The sequence below is a fragment of the Hippocampus zosterae genome, chromosome 16 (assembly GCF_025434085.1).
Source record: "Hippocampus zosterae strain Florida chromosome 16, ASM2543408v3, whole genome shotgun sequence".
Lineage (NCBI taxonomy): Eukaryota > Metazoa > Chordata > Actinopteri > Syngnathiformes > Syngnathidae > Hippocampus > Hippocampus zosterae.
Window position 1 is genome coordinate 19638677 of NC_067466.1, and position 17413 is coordinate 19656089.

At 57.1% G+C, this 17413-nt stretch overlaps 4 protein-coding genes across 5 annotated transcripts; 3 read left to right on the forward strand and 1 right to left on the reverse strand.

Moving 5' to 3' along the window:
* The first annotated feature begins 175 nt into the window (after positions 1 to 175).
* LOC127588368 (fibroblast growth factor 13-like) lies at positions 176 to 3189 on the forward strand. Of its 2 annotated transcripts, none has more exons than XM_052047058.1 (5): positions 176 to 256; positions 1571 to 1681; positions 1878 to 1981; positions 2054 to 2252; positions 2328 to 3189. In XM_052047058.1, exons 1-5 carry the CDS (start codon positions 226 to 228, stop codon positions 2462 to 2464), a joined length of 582 nt encoding a protein of 193 aa, XP_051903018.1. In that variant the 5' UTR covers positions 176 to 225; the 3' UTR covers positions 2465 to 3189. The 2 variants fall into 2 exon arrangements, with proteins under 2 accessions (XP_051903018.1, XP_051903017.1); XM_052047057.1 differs by lacking the exon at positions 176 to 256 and adding an exon at positions 999 to 1403.
* LOC127588353 (actin filament-associated protein 1-like 1) lies at positions 3059 to 11648 on the reverse strand. Its single transcript, XM_052047037.1, has 19 exons — positions 11117 to 11648; positions 8658 to 8786; positions 8489 to 8569; positions 8180 to 8265; positions 7993 to 8104; positions 7522 to 7614; positions 7175 to 7371; positions 6940 to 7110; positions 6770 to 6832; positions 6538 to 6640; positions 5982 to 6110; positions 5699 to 5913; positions 5282 to 5427; positions 5142 to 5199; positions 4682 to 4793; positions 4363 to 4533; positions 4118 to 4278; positions 3458 to 3595; positions 3059 to 3272 (listed from the first exon to the last, which is right to left on the reverse strand). The coding sequence occupies exons 1-19, from the start codon at positions 11136 to 11138 to the stop codon at positions 3246 to 3248; spliced, it is 2214 nt and encodes a 737-aa protein (XP_051902997.1). The 5' UTR covers positions 11139 to 11648; the 3' UTR covers positions 3059 to 3245.
* A 644-nt stretch (positions 11649 to 12292) lies between these two features.
* Positions 12293 to 14397, forward strand: LOC127588375 (lactoylglutathione lyase-like). Its single transcript, XM_052047064.1, has 6 exons — positions 12293 to 12568; positions 12838 to 12920; positions 13026 to 13166; positions 13334 to 13401; positions 13511 to 13600; positions 13820 to 14397. Exons 1-6 carry the CDS (start codon positions 12500 to 12502, stop codon positions 13912 to 13914), a joined length of 546 nt encoding a protein of 181 aa, XP_051903024.1. The 5' UTR covers positions 12293 to 12499; the 3' UTR covers positions 13915 to 14397.
* Positions 14398 to 14957: 560 nt separating this feature from the next.
* Positions 14958 to 17260, forward strand: znrd2 (zinc ribbon domain containing 2). Its single transcript, XM_052047059.1, has 4 exons — positions 14958 to 15093; positions 16116 to 16267; positions 16346 to 16430; positions 16688 to 17260. The coding sequence occupies exons 1-4, from the start codon at positions 15078 to 15080 to the stop codon at positions 17152 to 17154; spliced, it is 720 nt and encodes a 239-aa protein (XP_051903019.1). The 5' UTR covers positions 14958 to 15077; the 3' UTR covers positions 17155 to 17260.
* The last annotated feature ends 153 nt before the right edge of the window (positions 17261 to 17413 follow it).

Below are 17413 nucleotides of genomic sequence, written 5' to 3' on the forward strand. Positions count from 1 at the left end.
CCAGGTGGCGAGATTTGGGAAGCGTCCCGCCTCCGTGCCGGCAATGAAAGATTGATGAGGTCCTAATGGCCTCTAATGTCCTCTAACGATCCGCCGGGCGGGCCTAATGGATCCGCGGCCCCAGAGACAACGCGGCGGGCGCTCTCGCAACTTTGCCCCTCGCTCGTCGGGAAGTTGCCAAATGCCAGGAGGAGCGCAGACGCTCCCAAGCTTCACGGGCGCACCATGACTTTCCCTCTTCGCAGAGCCACGTCAGGTAGGGTGGGCCACGATATTTTGGTTTTTTGGCGGGCTGGGGGGGGGGGGGGAGCACTGAGCCCTCCCGGAATTCCGAAGCCTTTTAAGGTTGAAAATGACGAGATCCGCACTCGTTCCCGTTCATCTCCTGATGCGTTAGCATCAAGCGAGTGCCTTTGATGCTTTTCTTTCCGGCATGTCGGGAGGGTGAAAGTTTTGGGGGATGCAACCTCCGACTCCGTTTTGTCTTTGGCGTCGCTGCGCCTCACGCCGGCGCCACCTCAGCGTTCCGATGCGCCGCTCGCTCCTTTTCTAACGTTCCGAGCCGAATGCGGTCGCAAAGGCAAACCGGATCGGGCGCGACGCCCTCTGGTGGCCGCCGTGAGGTACGACTCAGATGACGAACCGAGAGTGGAAAACTGACGAGAACGGGAAACGGATGCGCGCGCGCGTGTGTGTGTGTGTTAGGCTGTGCCAGAGTGTGTGTGTTCTTCTTGCAGCACCTCTGCACCAAAACAGCAGCACGGCCCCTCCCGTTCACATGGAACACACACACACACACACACACACACGGCTGCAGCCTTGTCCATCTTCATCGCTTGGGGCCTTTTTTTGTTCTTTTTTTATGAATGCCGCTTCGTTTCATTGACAAACAGAAGGACTGGGAGGGGCGAGGAGCGGCTGTGTGCCTGTGCATGGGGGTGGCTTCACTGCAGCTGCGCAAAATCTTCATCTCACACACACACACACACACACACACACACACATAAATACGAAAACTTGCTCACTCAGAGATGCGCGCGCGCGCACACACACACACACCCCCATCAATCGAGTAAAATAACTGGCTGAGAGGCGTCGCCGAGGCGAGGGGGGGGGTGAGAGGAGCCATGCGCGGGGGTCGTCGGGGCTGCTTCGCAGATCGGCGAAGCGTGCCAATGGACGCGTCGCGGCGCTGAACGCCCCCCCCCCCACCCGCGACATGTCGCGCGCGGCGGCCATCGCCAGCTCGCTGATGCGCCAGAAGCGGCAAGCGCGGGAGCGCGAGAGGGCCAGCGCGTGCCTCGACGGCGACGCCGCCGCCGCCGCCGCCGGCAAACTGAACGTGTTTGCGCGCGTCAACTTGTTTGGCGCCCGCAAGAAGAGGAAGCGGAGGAGGCCGCCGGGTGAGCGCCGTCCTCCCGATCGCGATCGCATCTCGACTTGGATTGGCCGCCGGCGAAGTACGCCCGGCGCGCTTCCCGCCCGTTCGTCGTCCGCGCACGTCCCGCAGTCCGGCGATTGTTGACCGGGATGCCGACGGTGGCGTTTTCTCTTTTTGGGTGGTGAGCAGAGCCGCAGCTGAAGGGCATCGTGACGCGACTGGCCAGTCGGCAGGGCTTCCAGCTTCAGCTTCAGCCCGACGGCACCGTGGACGGAACCAAAGAAGACGACGACGCCTACGGTCAGTGCGCGTGCGCACACGCGGCACCGAGCAAAGTCTTCTGGTCCTCGTAAATCAAAGTTGTGCAGAAATGTCATCCAGGCTTATGGAAAGTCACAACCCCCCCCCCCCCCACATGTTAGCAATGCTCGTGAATGCAACGTACACACTCACAAATGTGTGTGTGTGTGTGTGTGTGTGCGTGCAACACCAACAGCTGTGTTCAACCTGATCCCCGTGGGACTTCGTGTGGTCGCCATCCAGGGCGTCCAAAGCAAACTCTACTTGGCCATGAACTGCGAGGGCTTCCTCTACACCTCTGTATGTACACACACGCACCCGCACCGGCAACCCCGCCCCCCCGCCTGACGGCTCCGCCCGTCCCGCGCGCAGGAACACTTCACGGCCGAGTGCAAGTTCAAGGAGTCGGTGTTCGAGAACTACTACGTGACCTACGCGTCCATGCTGTACCGGCAGCAGGCGTCGGGGCGCTCGTGGTACCTGGGCCTGGACAAGGAGGGCGCCGTCATGAAGGGCAACCGCGTCAAGAAGAACAAGCCGGCCGCGCACTTCATTCCCAAGCCGCTCAAAGGTAAGGTGGGGGGGGGGGGGGGAAATCCTGCTTGACCGCTGCTTGCTGAGCGCTTTCGTCTGCGCGTGTGCGCAGTGTCCATGTACAGGGAGCCGTCCCTTCACGACCTGACGGAGTTGTCGCGCTCAAGCAGCGGCACGCCCGCCAAAAGTCGCAGCGCTTCGGCTCTGCTCGACGGAGGGAAGTCGGCCAGCAACGACGACCTGTCCTAGACCCCCGCCCCCCGACGGCCCCCTTGACTCTCGCACAAGCGCATCTACATCCTCTGTTCTTGTGTTGACCTCGCCCCATCTTGCCGGCGAGAAACTATGTCAAAGTGGGTTGAGGAGCTTGCTTTCCACAAAAAGTGTCGCCGTGCTGGCGAGCGGACGGCTTTTACGGAGCGGTGGCTCTTTTTGTGCACATCGCGCGGCGTCCTGGTGCCCAGGAAACGTGGCAAAGTCATTCCAGGTGTGAATTTGGCAATCGTGAACCTTTTGGAAAGGGGAAGGGGGGGTGATTAGCCAATTTTGGGGTGTAAGTGCCCACCCGTTGTTCATTTTTTTTGGTTTTTTTCTTCACTGAGCAACTATCTTGAAGTGAGTTGAGGAGCCAATTCAGACCACGGTAGCATTTGTCCACCACGTTGAAGAATCTCTCCACAACTCCAAAGCTGTAACTGGCCGAGCTCACCCGGGACATTTGCACTCTGCGTCCGCGCTCACTCTTTCAATATTTAAAGCTCAATGGCTCACCGCTGGCCCGCATTTTGAAGAGCGCGATGGGTGCACGCCGGGCTCCTGGCTCAAAGAAAGAGGACAAGGTGGACGTCGACTTTTTAGTTTGATTCCATAAAGTGCAGCGGCAGCGTAACGTGGTCATCGTCGCAATCATTTGGGCAGTCGAGTCGCCCGATTGGAAGCCAGGGGGCGCCGCCGGTTGCTCGTCCTTCCGGCACACGAGGTCCGGGTGAGAGGAGGGGTGGGGGGGGCCTTTCCTCAGCTGCGGGCGTCTTCACGTGCGCGTCTTGGACTCCCATTCCTGCAAAAGGTCAGCGGTGGCGAGGAGTCCCGTACAAAGGCTTTGCCAACGGCACCCCGGCAGACTTTTCGGCTCGACAGCAAAACAACAACGGCCACCAAAGGCACGGATGCCGAAAAGGCGTGTCCGTGGCCATCGGGAACATGAAGGCGAGCCAGCAAGGGGGCCGCCATCCGTGCGCTCACCTTGGCCTTTTGCATGACCTTCCCCTTGGAGGAGGCGTCCAGAGACGGCGGCCGTTTGTGGAGTTCTGAAGCCGAGTTGACGGGAACGCCGCCGCCGCGGTCCGACACGTCGCGCGCCTTGCCGCCGCCGCCGCACACCTGCATACACACGCGCAACTTAGCGCTGTCATCGCCACAACTTGCCTGACAATGAAAATAATTTTTTTGGGGGGGGGGGGGGCATGAGGGTCTCCAGCTCATTCTGTCAGCTTGAATTGGCAGCCTTGTTAGTTTCCTCATTTGGCCAAATAACTTTGGATGTTGTAGTTTTCAGGCTTTCTTCTTTTTTTCAAGCATATGATCCAAAAAGTCTGCAAAGGTATCGCGCAAGAAGTCAACTTGAAATCCCAAAGCGCTGTTGTGGACCTCGGTTCTTTTGTATATTTGTCAAATGGCTCGCAATAGCCCAGGTGTGAAACCAACGCACAAAAGCAAAAGTAAAGCTGCAAATTGACTTGGAGTCACTTCCCGCTCATTTTGAGTGATGGTGAAAGCGTCGCACAGTGTCAATCGAGGGGACTTGAAGGGAACGCGCATTTTCTTCTTTTTTTTGGAATGAAAGAAATGAGGCGCACGAGGACCTCCGGGAAAAGTCAACCTCCCCCCCCTCCTCTCAGCTACCTGTTTGGCAGTGGTGGGCGGGGCCACCATGGCGCCCCGGGCCAGTGACTTGTTGAGGTTTTCTTTGACCTGCGCCAGCTTGAGCTCCAGCTCCACCCGCTGCTCCTCCTTCTGCCTGCACAGCGCCTCCAGTTGGACAAGATGGCGATCAGCAACGGCGTCTGCGCGCACACCAATAGATGCGGATCACTCCCGCGCAACCCCCTCTTGGCCACTTTTCGGACACGGACGCGCACGCTACTCACCTGCGGCGCCGGCGTCCTTGGATTCCTTCAAGTTTTTCCTGTGGGCGCGCAGGGCGCGAAGGTCGCGCCTCAGGGCGTCCTTCTGCCTCTCCAGCTCCGCCTGCTGCGTCACGTATCTCCTGGCGTCGTCCTCGGCGCGCAGTTTCCCGTAGCGGGCGTACTGGTTGACGTCTGCCAGACCAAACAAAGACAAAAACGGCCAATGAGCGCCGAGGAGCGCTCGGACGACTCAAAGTCAAGCTTTCCGTGAGCGCCGTCACCGCTAACGCTAGCTGCCAAGAAGAGAAGCGGGCGGCTCCCTCGGCAAGCGTTTACTCACTGGAGGCGTGTCTCTTAATGGCGGCCTGCTGCTCGGTGCGATCCGAGTCCCGGCTGGAGAAGGAGGCGCGGCGCCTGGACGTGGCGCTTCTGGCCGCGGGGCCGCCGTCGTCCTGCGGCGACACGTGACGCGCTGATGCCGGCTGACGACCGGGCGCCGTCTTTGCCGGAGCAAAGGTGCAAATAACAAACACCTGCCCCGCCCCCCCCCTTACCTCCCTCCACAAAGAGTTGGACTTTTCAGGTACCGCCTTGAAATTTGACACCGTTTGAGTTTCAAGATCAATTTACTCCAATTTTCTGGTTTTGAGGCGTATGATTTGAAGACTCCCATGATTGACGACATCGTTAGCCGTGTTATCTTTTATCTTTTCCAAAATGGACCCCCCAGCCCTGGTCAGTTAAAAAGCCAATGATGCTATTGGGCCCGGGGGGGGACATTCCGCGGGCGCCGACCTCACCTCCACACTTTCGTAGACCTCGTCGTAGGTGGCGGCGGCAGCGGCGGCGGTGGCCCATCTGACAGCGGGGGAGGGAAGGAGGACAAGCAAGATTGAAAGCGAGCCGCGGAGCGGAGGGAGCTCGGCGCCGGCAGCCTCACAGGAAGGAGCGTCTGGCGGCGTGGCGGATGTCCGTCAGCGTGTCCACGTCCACGTAGTCGTAGTGGAGCTCTTCGGGCAGCGGCCCGCCGCCCGTCTCGGCCAGCAGGACCCCCAGCCAGCGACCCAGACTCTGCGAGCAGCCGGCCTGGGCCCGAGCGTGCAAACCTCAGCGCCCGTTTTCAATTGCAAACGTTCAATTTGCAAGTTGGGCCTTCAAATTCAAAGTGTGACGTTTGTTTCCCAGAATGCTTTGCTTTGAAATTGTCGAAAATTCCAATCGGTTGACTTTGGAGGCATTCAAAGGAAAAGGATGCTCCGATTATTAAAAATGAGCCTCAACGGGCGGGCGATGAGAATGGGATCGCGCCTCGCATCCGAACGGCCACACGGGGGCGACAGCGACGCCACGGGATTACCTCCAAGGCCGCGAGCTCCGCCCCTCCCCGGAGGACGCGGAAGGAGAAGGGACGCTCGGGGCCCAGCCCCCCCGGCACCACCTCGGCCCCCCGCAGGGGGACGGCGGCCACGGGGGCCCGCCGCTCTCCCGGCTCCCGGTGCAGATTAAGGTTTCCCGCCCGCACCGCGCACCAGCGCTCCTTCCAGACTCCGCCCACGCACACGCCGAGATATCCTGGGGGGCGAGTTGGGCGCCGAGGTCAGAGCCCGCCGCGCCGCGGCCCGACGGCGGACGAGCCTCACCGCGGCCGGGCTCGTCGCGGAGGACGGGCGGCTTGCGTTTGGAGAAGGTGATGATTTGATTGATGGTCTTTCCCGCCGCGCGGCTCACCGACCCCGTCAACTCCGACAGGGCGCCGCGCTTTGCTTTGCCTGCCACCCAAAGCAAGAAAAACATCAGGCGCTCGCTCCTTTCACCCAAAAGGGGAAAAACAAATGGCAAACATTTGAAAAAACGGTGGCGTGGAGGCGGAGCCACGCGCCGGTCTGCGGACAGGCGTTTGCAAATGGCCGGCCGCAAAAGTCCCACGGGAGGATCCGGCCCATCGAGAGCCACGCCTTTCACGTTGCCATTCGTCGATCCGGCGCCGCGGATCCTCTTTAAGTTTTTGCGGCTTCGCATAGGACGGCCCCGTAAAGGTTGGCCGGGAATCCTGCGAGGGGCCGATGGCCGATCAATGGGTCCTTCTGGGCTCCCCCCGCGACTCTTTGCGATGGGGCGACACAATGGCAGGAAGGACACTTCCTGCCAAGGTGGCCTCCCTTCCCGTCACAACGTGATGGTCGGGCGGCAACCTACCGAGCGGGTCGGCGGCGTCCGCTCCTGCTCCACGCGCCGATGGCTGCCAGTCTGCGGCGGGCCCGCCGTCGGAGTCCGACGCGTGTCTGTCGGCTTGCGGCATCTGAGGCGGGAAGGTTTTGCCGTCATTTGCTCACTTTGAAAGGCGCCGACGGCCGAGGGGGACGTCCGCCGTCTTCTGATGAGTGACGGCCAAATCCATTGGCGGGAAAGGGGGAGGAGGACGACGCACCTTGTCAAGCGACGCGTCGAGATGGTCCGCGTTGCCGCAATCGCCGCCAACGTCTCGCACCGCCTGCAAGTTGGAATTGCTTTTTGTCAAAGGCGCAAACGGGAGCGTCTTCTGTCACGTTTGGAGAGGAAGCCGCGCAGGCGCAGGCACAGGCGCAGGTGCGCGCGTACCTTGATCCATCGGCGGGCCTGCTCTTCGCTCTGCACGGCCAGCACCAGAACTTCTCCGGCGGGCAGAGAGAAGCGCAGCTCGTGTCTTTTCTTCTTGTTGACGTAGTGGACGCTGCATTGGCCCAGCGCAATCTCCGTGTGGGGGGTGCTCTCCTTCACACTCTTGTAGCACTACACACACACATGCACACTTTTCATCTCTCTGGCTGTCTGTGCGTCTCTTTCTCTCCCTCACCTGCAGCTTGTCATCTCGCACGAGCACCAGCTGCTTGGCCCACTGCCCGAATCGCTTCTTCCGCGGCAGGAAGGCGCAAATCCGGCAGTTGCCGAGCGCGGCGTCCGCGCTTCCCTGCGGCGCAGGACTCGGCCTTTTGGCCTCGTCGTCCTCCTCGTAGGACTCGTAGGAGCTGCTCAGCGCGTCCGAGTCGTTATCTGAGCGCACGGACGACAATTTGCTTCTCAAATTGGGCCGCTTCTGTGCGACGCTGCTCCGTTTTCTTTCTCTTTGGGAAAGGCAGAGCGCCGGTCGCTTGCAAACATGCAGGCGGCATCCCCGAGCGGAAAGAAGCCGAGAGGACTCACAGGAGTTTTGGGGAGGCCCGTTGATCCTGGTGCTGGGGTAATTGTTGTCCGCATCTTCGTAGTAGGCGTCTTCCTCAGAGTTTCCGCCGGCCGCTGCGGGAAAAACCGAGAAGAGCCACTCAAGCGCGCTTCCGTCACCAGTCGTCGATCCCGACGCTGTGCTCGCACGATGGAGCTTGGGTGGCTCCATTCCAGTTTCCTCCGAGGAGAAGCAGACCTGGACTTCTTTCCGCGCCGTTCTCGGAGCACTACTTTTGCCTAGAAAAGGCTCCTACCATCACCGCCGCGGGACGGCCGTTCATCCCTCGGCATCGACACGCGCCGCGAGACTCTGCGCTTTCTACATTTGTGCGGCAACGTGGCCGCTTCCAAACGGAACGCTCCGTCTATGTTTTTCAGACAAGAACTCGCCGGCCGCTCGTCACGTCGCCTTCGGGCCCCGAATGTGCGCTAAGGCCGACGCGCGCCCACCGTCGGCGTCGAAGCGCCAGGGGGCCGAGTCCGGCTCCGGCGCGAGGGCCTCCTCGTAGTAGTCCTCCGGGAGGGGCGTGGTCGGCAGCGGAGGGGGCGTGTCCGTGGGCGTCTGAGGGCGGCCAGCCGAGGCGCTCGTCAGCGAGTTGGCGCGGATGACGGAAACGATTGCGGGCGGACAACTTACGGATTTGTCGCCTCGCGTCTCCTCTTGCTCTTCCTCTTCCTCCCTCGGAAGGACGGGGGAGGTACAGAGCGCGTGCAGATCGCAGTCTGGTGACGCAAGCGGTGATCGATAAGTAAGGCCTTTCCAAATTGGCAAAATCATTTCAACGTTTCTCCACAAAAAGTGTTGATGATCAATAGTAACTCTGATGCATCATTGACACCCGTCACAAATCCATTGTAATAAAAAAACGAAAAGATGAATGAATCTGGGTCAGATGTGATCGATTCAACAAAAGAATCGCTTAGGGCATTCGGTCGAAGGACTCACCGAAGCCCTCGAACAAGGACTCGACGAAGCTGGTGCCGTCGCCGTCGAGACCGCCGTTGACGTACGCGTCCGAGCCGCCGCCTGCAGAGAAGCGCAGAGCAGATTTTCTGGCCTACCATTGAAAAGGGAAGCTGCCGGTGGGCAGGAAAAAGGTCCCGGATGAGGATACCCGACGTCCGCAGGGTGTCCAAGATGCTGCGCACGGATGCCATCTTGCAGGTGGCGGCGGCGCTGAGGCTCTCGCCGTCCAGCATCTCCAGCAAAGTGGCCAGCTCGCCCAACAGTCGCTCCAGCGCCTCTGCGCAGACAAAACAAATGACCATTGCCATAGATGCCACGACATCCCGCAGGGGGCGCTACTTTTGCCGACACCAAGATGGCGCTACAAGTCAGACGTTTTTGCTCCCCCCAGTACAGAAAACAACGGAAAGAGGCTAGAGTCCAAAGCTGTGACTGTGCGATGGCGTGATCGCTGGCCACCTGCCACACTTTCCTGCGTTGTTAGCAAGCGCGTGGCTTTGACATTGGAAGCGAAAGCTCAAAACAAAACGTGCGTCGCCACAAAATACAGCAAACAAAGTTTTCGCGTCGATGTCCAAAGCTGACATCCTGCGTCCGAGCGCTCAGGCATCCTGCTCTCTTTCTCTCTCGGCCGGGATGTTTCCTGGCAAAGAGGAAAAGAGGTCAAAGTGCAGAAGAAAAGCGGCCCGGAGGGCGGAGCGTCCTCATGGTCACGAGCGGCGACCGCCACGACGAGGTTATCGTGGCGTGGGGCGGCCTTCGCTCCTCGTCGGCTCTTCTTTCTTCTCAAAAAATGCATTCCAAACTCTTCCTGTGAAATCTCCAGCTCGATTCTTTTTTGTTTTTTTTTTCCTAACACTTTAAACAACCATGAGCAAAAATAATTTGTACAACGATAAATAAAATAAGAAATGAAGAGCGCTAGAGAGCTTAAAAACCGTCAACAACAACAACAAAAAAGTCTCAAGAGGAAAAATGAGTTTGAAGACGAGCTTTAAAGATGGCCGGCGAGGGGGCTCGCCCGACGCTCATTCCAAAAAGAGGGGCCGGCGGGCAAACCTGCTTGGCAAGTGGGCAGGAGCTCAGCTGACGTGACAAAGGCATCCGTTGGTGTTTCAAAGTGCTGCTGGGACCGCAGAGCCTTGGCCATCGCCAGCTACCCAAGATGACAAAAGTTCAACGTGGACACAACACGCGGGCACTCCAGACCAAAGTCCAACGCCGAAGTCTCATAGAGAGGCAGAAAGGCGGAAAGGGAAAAGGCGCTGGGGGGGCCGCGTCGGGACGTCCGCCGTCTCAGACAATTGCACATTGTTTTCACAGATCGCAAGGAGAATCGAAGCAACTCCGAGACAAATGTGGGGCGTGACGCGCAAACGCGCCGCAGCTGCGTCGCGCGAGTGAGCAGCCGTCGGCGCGCCCGCGCGCGTCCTCGTCGGCCAGCAGCTGGAGTTTCCTGTCGGGGTCGTTGACGACTCCCGCGTGTCCGCCGTCCGCATTTGCTCGCCGTGTCGCGGTGGCCATTTTGGGGAGCAAATGCAAAAAGGTGCCCCGGTCCGAACCGCCAAAGACTTTCCACGTTTGCGTGGGGCTGACGTTGCTTCTTTTGGGTCCAAAGGCAAAAGAAAAAAAAACACATAAAAAACATCAGCTGTACAACCAGCTTGCGGCCCACAGAGCCTGCTTTGTTACCCCCCCCCCCCCCCCCACACCCTGCCTCCTCGCACACCCACACACACACACGCAGTCATGAGACTGGAAGCATGCGACTCCAATTTTAGATTTGTCCGGGTGTCATCGTGATCTTCTCACACCAAAGGAGGATGACAGCGTCTGTTGTGCACTTTTCCATCTTTTTCCTGACACTGGCCCTTTTTGTTCAGGGAGAGGGGGGGGGGGTTCCGGAGGGGTCGGAGTGCATCTTGGCACGTTGGCGCAGCCGATCGTCATCGTCGCCGTTTTTGTGGCTCCTCGTTTTGAATTTGAGCCATCTGATGAGCGGCCAAAACGCGCCACTTTTGTCAATCTTTTTGCAACTCGGTGCCGACCGCGCTGAGACGGCTCGGGGCGCGCGGGTGCGCTCTCAAATGACTTGGTGGGCGATTACAATTTAGGAGCAGCAAGAAAAGCCGGAGACAAGGAACGAGGAAGGGGGCCGGGGAAGGAGATGAAGTTGTAAGGCAGGAGGCAAGGAAGCAAGAGAGAAGAGAAAAGAAGGGATGCTTCCAAGCAGGCGGTGAGGAGAGGAGAGGAGGGGAAGGAAGTCAAGGACAAGGGAAGGAGGCGAGTGAGCGGCAACCTCAACAACTGTCGCGCGCGCGCCTCTGATGACGTCACCGTACCCGCTGGCAGGACGAGTTCGCTCTGACGTCACTCACGGTTCCGTTCCGACCGCCGACCGTCGTCCGACGCTGTCGCTCACTCGGCGTCCGAGCCTTTTCTTAACTTTCGACACTCAATTCGCCCGTACGTCGTTGGGGTTCAGTTCGGGAACCATGACGTCAACTTGTCGCCAACGAACGCGGCTAGCGGCTAGCGCGTAAGTCGCGCCGCGGTGACGTCAAGTTGAAGCTCAACTTCTTCCACAAAGTTCACGGGAAAACTCACCGCTTTGGCGTTTGGGCTCCATAAGTCCACTTTTTGGTCTCCGGCGACCACTTCCGTCGCTTGGTCGTCGTCGTGGTCTTCCGGGAGGAGCGCCGCTCGGCGAAGTGGGGACGAGACGAGCGCGGCCGGCCTGAGTAAGCCTCCGGGCGGCCGCAGCGGAGTACACTGACCGCCGCGGGATGGAGCGGGGGCGGGAGCGGGAGGACCTCCGTTGGGCTGCTCGTCCGCCTCCGGGTCCTAGAGCCGGTTACTCGTCCTCACGAGAAGCCTTGCCGAAGGCGGGGCTCTCCGCTATGCCTTTAAGAAGGCCAGATCGAAAAGAAAAGTTCCCCAAGAGAGACAGACGTCACTTGAAAAACCACTACGATGCCTCATCAGAGCATTTCAGCTCGTCTGGTGTCTCATCGGCATTTCCGAAGGATATGATAGAGAGACAACGGAAACTTCTGTTTTAGTCTTCATCATATATCGCATTCCTTCTTGGGCTTTCAGCGTCCTGCCAGCGCGCTGTGTCGTGACCTGCGCAGCCGAGGAATCGGTTTAATGGCTAACGAGACAAAAGAAAAGCAAACACATACAGGAACACACACACACACATTCGATCTTCACAAACTCCCATGACTCGAGAAGGCTCGTTCTTGGGCAGACCCGCGCTTCGTTGCTATTGGTAACCAACAGCATCCTTGTGCACCGAGGCGCTGCGAGCAGCAGAGGGCAGCAGAGTCACTGACTGACAGACTCGGCATCGGTAGCTCGATCAACAAGTGAAGTGGATTTTATATATAGATATTTTTTTAGTTGATGAAAACACACTATACAACGAGACCATCACTTTTGCTCTGACATTGTAATTTCCCCATTGCGGGACAAATAAAGCATATCTTAACATACTTGTGCAAACACACGTTTTAGTCCCATTGAGTGTGTGTGTGTGTGTGTGTGTGGTGTGTGAGCTGCGGCCAACAGCAGCATCTGTGATACTACTAATGACTTTGCTCATTGCGTTTAAAGTTTTTACTGTTCAACAAATGGCTCTCCTTTCCCACATGCAAGGGCATGACAGTAAGTAAGCGTGCTGTCAAAAGCCATGAAATAAAACGATTGCCTCTGAAATCTGCGATACAAGCACTGCGGATTTGTCCCGTAAACGCTCCAATTGTTGTCATGTTTTGGGCCGGCCCAGCGCGGGACACACGCTGACACACGCAGCCGCATTCCTGTACAGGCTCGCCTGCGCCACGCCTTGGGGCGCACGACGCAGGCAGACGCTCGGTCCGCTTGTCGTCTTTGGACAGACGTTCCGGCTGACGCGCAAAAGTCAACTTAAAAAAAAAAACAAAACAAAAAAAAACATCTTCCCACGTCTTCCAGAGCGCCGCCGCCATGGACGGAGGAGGTTTGTCGGAGAAAGCGGTGCGGGACGCCTGCAAGGACGGAGATCCCGCCACCAAGGTCACGTCACGCGTCGTCCGGCTCCGATTTGAAAAGAGACTCACGAGCGAATCCGAGCGGTTATTTGGTCTGAGGATGTTTGAAATTTGCTGGCCAAAATTTCCTGCATTGATTTGCAAATTTTCCGAATGACAAGTCGGAATGAATGAGGCAGGCCCGGCGTCGCTGCGGGACCGGAATTGTTGTTTTTCCCTGTAGATCGGGGGTCAAGGTGGCTTTGCGAGTGGGGTAGTGACGTCACGGCGGGGGCCTGTCTTTGCTGCCTTTAGGACTACATGATGCAGCAGACCATGCTGAGGGTGAAAGATCCCGCTCGCTCCCTCGACTTCTATACGCGAATCCTCGGAATGACGTCAGTGTCGACGCGCCGTTGGTGGAAGCCTCCCGCCCCCAACTCGCACGCCGCCTGACATCGTGTGCGTTCGCGTGCGTGTGTGTGTGCGTGTGTGTGGGTCAGGCTGCTGCAGAAGATCGACTTCCCGTCGGTACACTTCAGCCTTTACTTCCTGGGTTTCGAGAACAAGGCCGACATTCCGTCTGACATCCGGGAGAGGACGGCCTGGACTTTTTCCCGACGAGCCACCTTGGAGCTTACCCAGTGAGTCCACAATCCAGGCTGCAGAGTCTCTGAAAAAGTGCCTTTGCGACAGAAAGTCTCTCTCTCACGCACACTCACGCAAATTGGGGAGGGGGGATTGTTCCCTTTAAAAATAAAACCGTTAAACATTTTATTGTATTTATTTGTGTGCCCTCACCCCGTCCCAGTAACTGGGGCTCAGAGTCGAACGCAAGTTTGTCTTACCACAATGGAAACAGCGACCCCATCGGCTTCGGTGAGAACTGCAGCTGCTCTTTCTCATCTTTTTAATTGAATTCGACATTTTTGGGAAGGATTTGTGTGCGTGTGTTTATTTGTTTGTTTGTTTGTTTTTAAATCCCAAGGTCACATTGGCATTGCCGTGCCCGACGTCGGCATCGCTTGTCACTTGTTTCAATCTTTGGGCGTCAGATTCATCAAGAAACCGCACTCTGGTAAACGCATGCAACAAGCAAAAATGTTGTCAGTCAGAGTGACTGGGAAGTTGGGAATGAGGCTGGGAATGTGGCGGCGATTTATCAACCGTAGATGACAGTAACGGCACCAATTTGCCGATCGAAAAGAGCTAACGTCGACCAATTTCTTTCGGCTAACTAATGACTGCAATGAGATTTTTCAAAGTGTTTGTGATGATGGTTTTGGGTCGTCGGCAGGCAAGAGGAAAGGTCTGGCCTTCATCCAGGATCCCGACGGCTACTGGATCGAGATCTTCACTCCGGACAAGATGGCGGCCTTGATGGCGCCTTGATGCCGATCTGCTGACGGATTCCAGAATGTGGTGGCAAACGGCCGCCCGTTTGTTTATTCTTACCCCGGTTACAAGTCGTGGCCTTTCAAAGCTCAGCCCCAACGTCTCTTTTGGATGTCTTGACGTGTCAAACGAGGTGATGTCATCACCAAGCAGCGGTGATCCCGTCATCCTACGGTGGAGGCGACGTCATCGTGAGAGGTTTTTGTTCTGAGCGAGGTTCTTTTTTTGGGGGGGGGCATGATGTTTGTGTGAATGTTTCTTTTTTGGCCTATGACAATATATTTGGCAAGCATAAGAGTTTTTCTGGCATGTGGGGAAAATTGTCTCGTGAGTTTTTGGGCGAATGTGAGCGATTCTTCGTGTCAAGAGGTTTTTTGGCACGTGTGAGAGGATATCAAGTTGGCGGCTTGTAACTGGGAAATCAATTCCTTGCGTGTTTGACATACTTGGCCAATAAATCTGATTGTGATCCTCTAAGAAGGCTGCTCGAAGCACAAATTGCATTCTTTTGTGTGTTTGTGTATTTAATGTGAGAATTGAGCTTCCGGTGACGCTGGAAAAAGTCAGCTGGAATATGCCTGCTTGCTTTCACTCAAGGTTACGCCAGCAAGCGCTTTGCTCATCTCGCGACACGTCCTCCACCGAGTGTTCGCCCTTGACAAACGCTTTGAAAGCGTCGATGCCACACCGGACGACGATCTGAAGGACAAGAAGGACGGTCACTTGACTTGTATTGTTCCCGATTGCGTCAGCTGGATGACCGACAGTCATTGGTGCTTCTTTTATCAATCACTTCCAAATGAACATTGGTAGGCTAACAAAAAACGTACTTAAAGTTGTACGAGTTATTAGGAGGTGTGGAATTGCCAATGTGAGGAAAAATCTTTGAGCGGTCGGTGTCATTCGAACGAGTTGGTAAAGTCGTTCGTTTGTATTCGGTAAACGCATTTGAAAGTATTATAAAGTCCTGTTTGAACGTTTTGGTAAACATTCGAAAAGTGGATCACTCTTTTCCCCCCCATGATGCAATCCTGCAGTTCGAGCCGGAAGCCGTCGGGGGGCGGCAGCGGTCCAGAGCGGACGCTGGCCTCCGGCCGCGAGGAAAACGCTCGTGACGTCATGACGCCGAACGTGCGTCCGGTGCCGCGCCGCGCAGCAACATGTCGCTTCATGGAGGTTGGTTGTTGTTTTGCTTGCCATGCTTGCTTGCTTGCTTGCTTGTCTGCCTGCCGATTCGCAGCCGCCGACCGAGACAAGCGACGCTCGCCGCGAAGACTTCGGTTCGCGACTGTCGTTTGACTTTTGCGAACTCGACGTTTGGTCGCCTCGGCTAACATTAGCGCGTTTTTTTGCTAGCTAGCTAGCTCCGGGCCAGCGCTTCGTCGCACGCACCGGAGCAAAGTGGCGTTCTCTCGCCGAGTTCCTCTTCAGGCCAACGCTGTCTGGTCGCCCGGCCCGCTCTGTTGAATCCGAGTTTGACCATTTCCGACCTGTCGCCACTTTTTTTCTCCACAAGACTGCCAGTGGTGGGAAAACTCGCTAAGCGCAGACCACGCCGAGCAATGATGTTGATGATTTGTAATACCTCGCGAAAGTCCGGACGGTCACCGTGGAAAGCGATGCAGCCGTCTGCGCAGACCCAAAGTCATCATTTGAAAATGACGATAAATATTAAATTGACGTTTTCATCACAAAATAATGATCAAGACTCTTCTTCGTTAAGCATTAAACTGTACAAACGGCGTATTGTCCCGGTCGTAGAACACGACAGAAGATGGCGAGAATGGTATCATGACAAGAATAAAATGAATTGATGAAAACCAAGGATAATATGACTAGAATAACAAATGTACTTTTTTTTGTTTTACTATTTCTTCTATACATGTATATTTGTTTTCACCCTCCTTAGTTTATTCGTTTTCATTTAAATGTGGCCTGTCCTTATTGCATACACTGAGATACATTTCGAGGATGAGCTTCTATTTGGTGTCGGTGTGCTGCGACCACAAGTGGGAATGCGTTGGGTTCAATTTGGGAAATTTCTACTCGTCGTCGTTGCCATCGGGGAGTTGAGAATGAGCGAACGGATGCCGTTGCCAGCATTCGCTGATTGTTTGCAAAATGTCTTGGCGTACTCCCCGCTGTCCTTGCTCACGGCTTTGGCGGTGGTCTTTGTTCGCTTCCTCCCGGGACGCCAGAGGAGGAAGACTTGGAGTGGGAGCCCCCCACCGAGGCCGAGATGAAGGTGATCCAGGCCCGCAGGGAGAGACAGGACCAGATCAGCAAAGTCATGGGCGACTACCTCCTCAAAGGCTACAAGATGCTGGCCGAGTGCTGCGACGTGTGCGGCGTAAGTCTCGTGACTTACACGAGCGGCTACGCGTGCACGTGAGCATTTTATGTCATTGGGGGTGTTGTGTCTTTGCAGACCATCTTGCTGCAGGACCGCACGCACAAGAATTATTGTGTCTCGTGTCAGGAGCTGGACTCTGATGTTGACAAGGACAACCCTGGTAAGACACACACACACACACGAAGCGAGCGTGTTGTCTCTTCTCCAATTAGTGATTGAAAATGTGGGGGGGGGGATGGATTCACAAGTCGCGCTGACTGTCAATCTTGTGAGTCACTATGAAAGCATTTGAATCGAGCGGACCGTACGATTGACGCGAGAGCTCAAGCCGTCAATGGAATGGTCTGGAGTCACTCCGGGCGGGTGTCTGTTTGGAGGACCCCAAATAAACGAGTGACGTCCTTGGTGTCCCGTCAGCCCTCAACGCGCAGGCGGCGCTGTCCCAGGTGCGAGAGCGGCGCCTGGCGGCTCAGTCTCCGGCGTCGCCCGATCCGGCCCACGTCAACGGCGACGCCGGCGGCCGCGGCGTGGCCGTCCCCCAGCCCCGACCCGAGCACTGCGAGGGGGCGGCGACGGGGGGCAGGGCCGCCCCTCCCGCGCCCCCGGCCCCGCCCGCGGCGGCCTCCCCCGCCGGCATCATCCCCGGGGGCGCCGGCGCCGCCCCGGGCTCGGCCGCCCCCCGGCCCCCGCCGCCCAGCGCCGCCTTGCGCCCGTTGCCCCGGCGTCCCGTGCTGCAGGACGCCGAGGAGGCGGTGCTGAGCAAAATGCGCTGGGCCAGCAGCCAGCTGCAAACGTGCGCCTCCCTGGAGTCCAGCATCCAGCTGTGCAACCTGATCTCCAGCTGCGCCGCCACCCTGCGCAGCCTGCGGGAGATCGGCCAATGAGGGGCCTTTACCCTTTGAACTCTTGAGTGGGCGAGCCAGACCTCTGTTCTTTTTATAAGTTATTTTCTCTTTTCAAATTGTTTGCCCATTAAAGTGATTCCGCCGATGTTTCCGTGCCGACCTGTCTGCTCACATGACATACTTGCATTCAAGGGGGACTCAAGGGTGGTCACGCTCAAATTCATATTTTGGGATGGGCCCGGAAAAGAATATTCGCTTGCCTTTGCGCTTTCGCCAATTTGCTTGCTCTTGAGCCCAA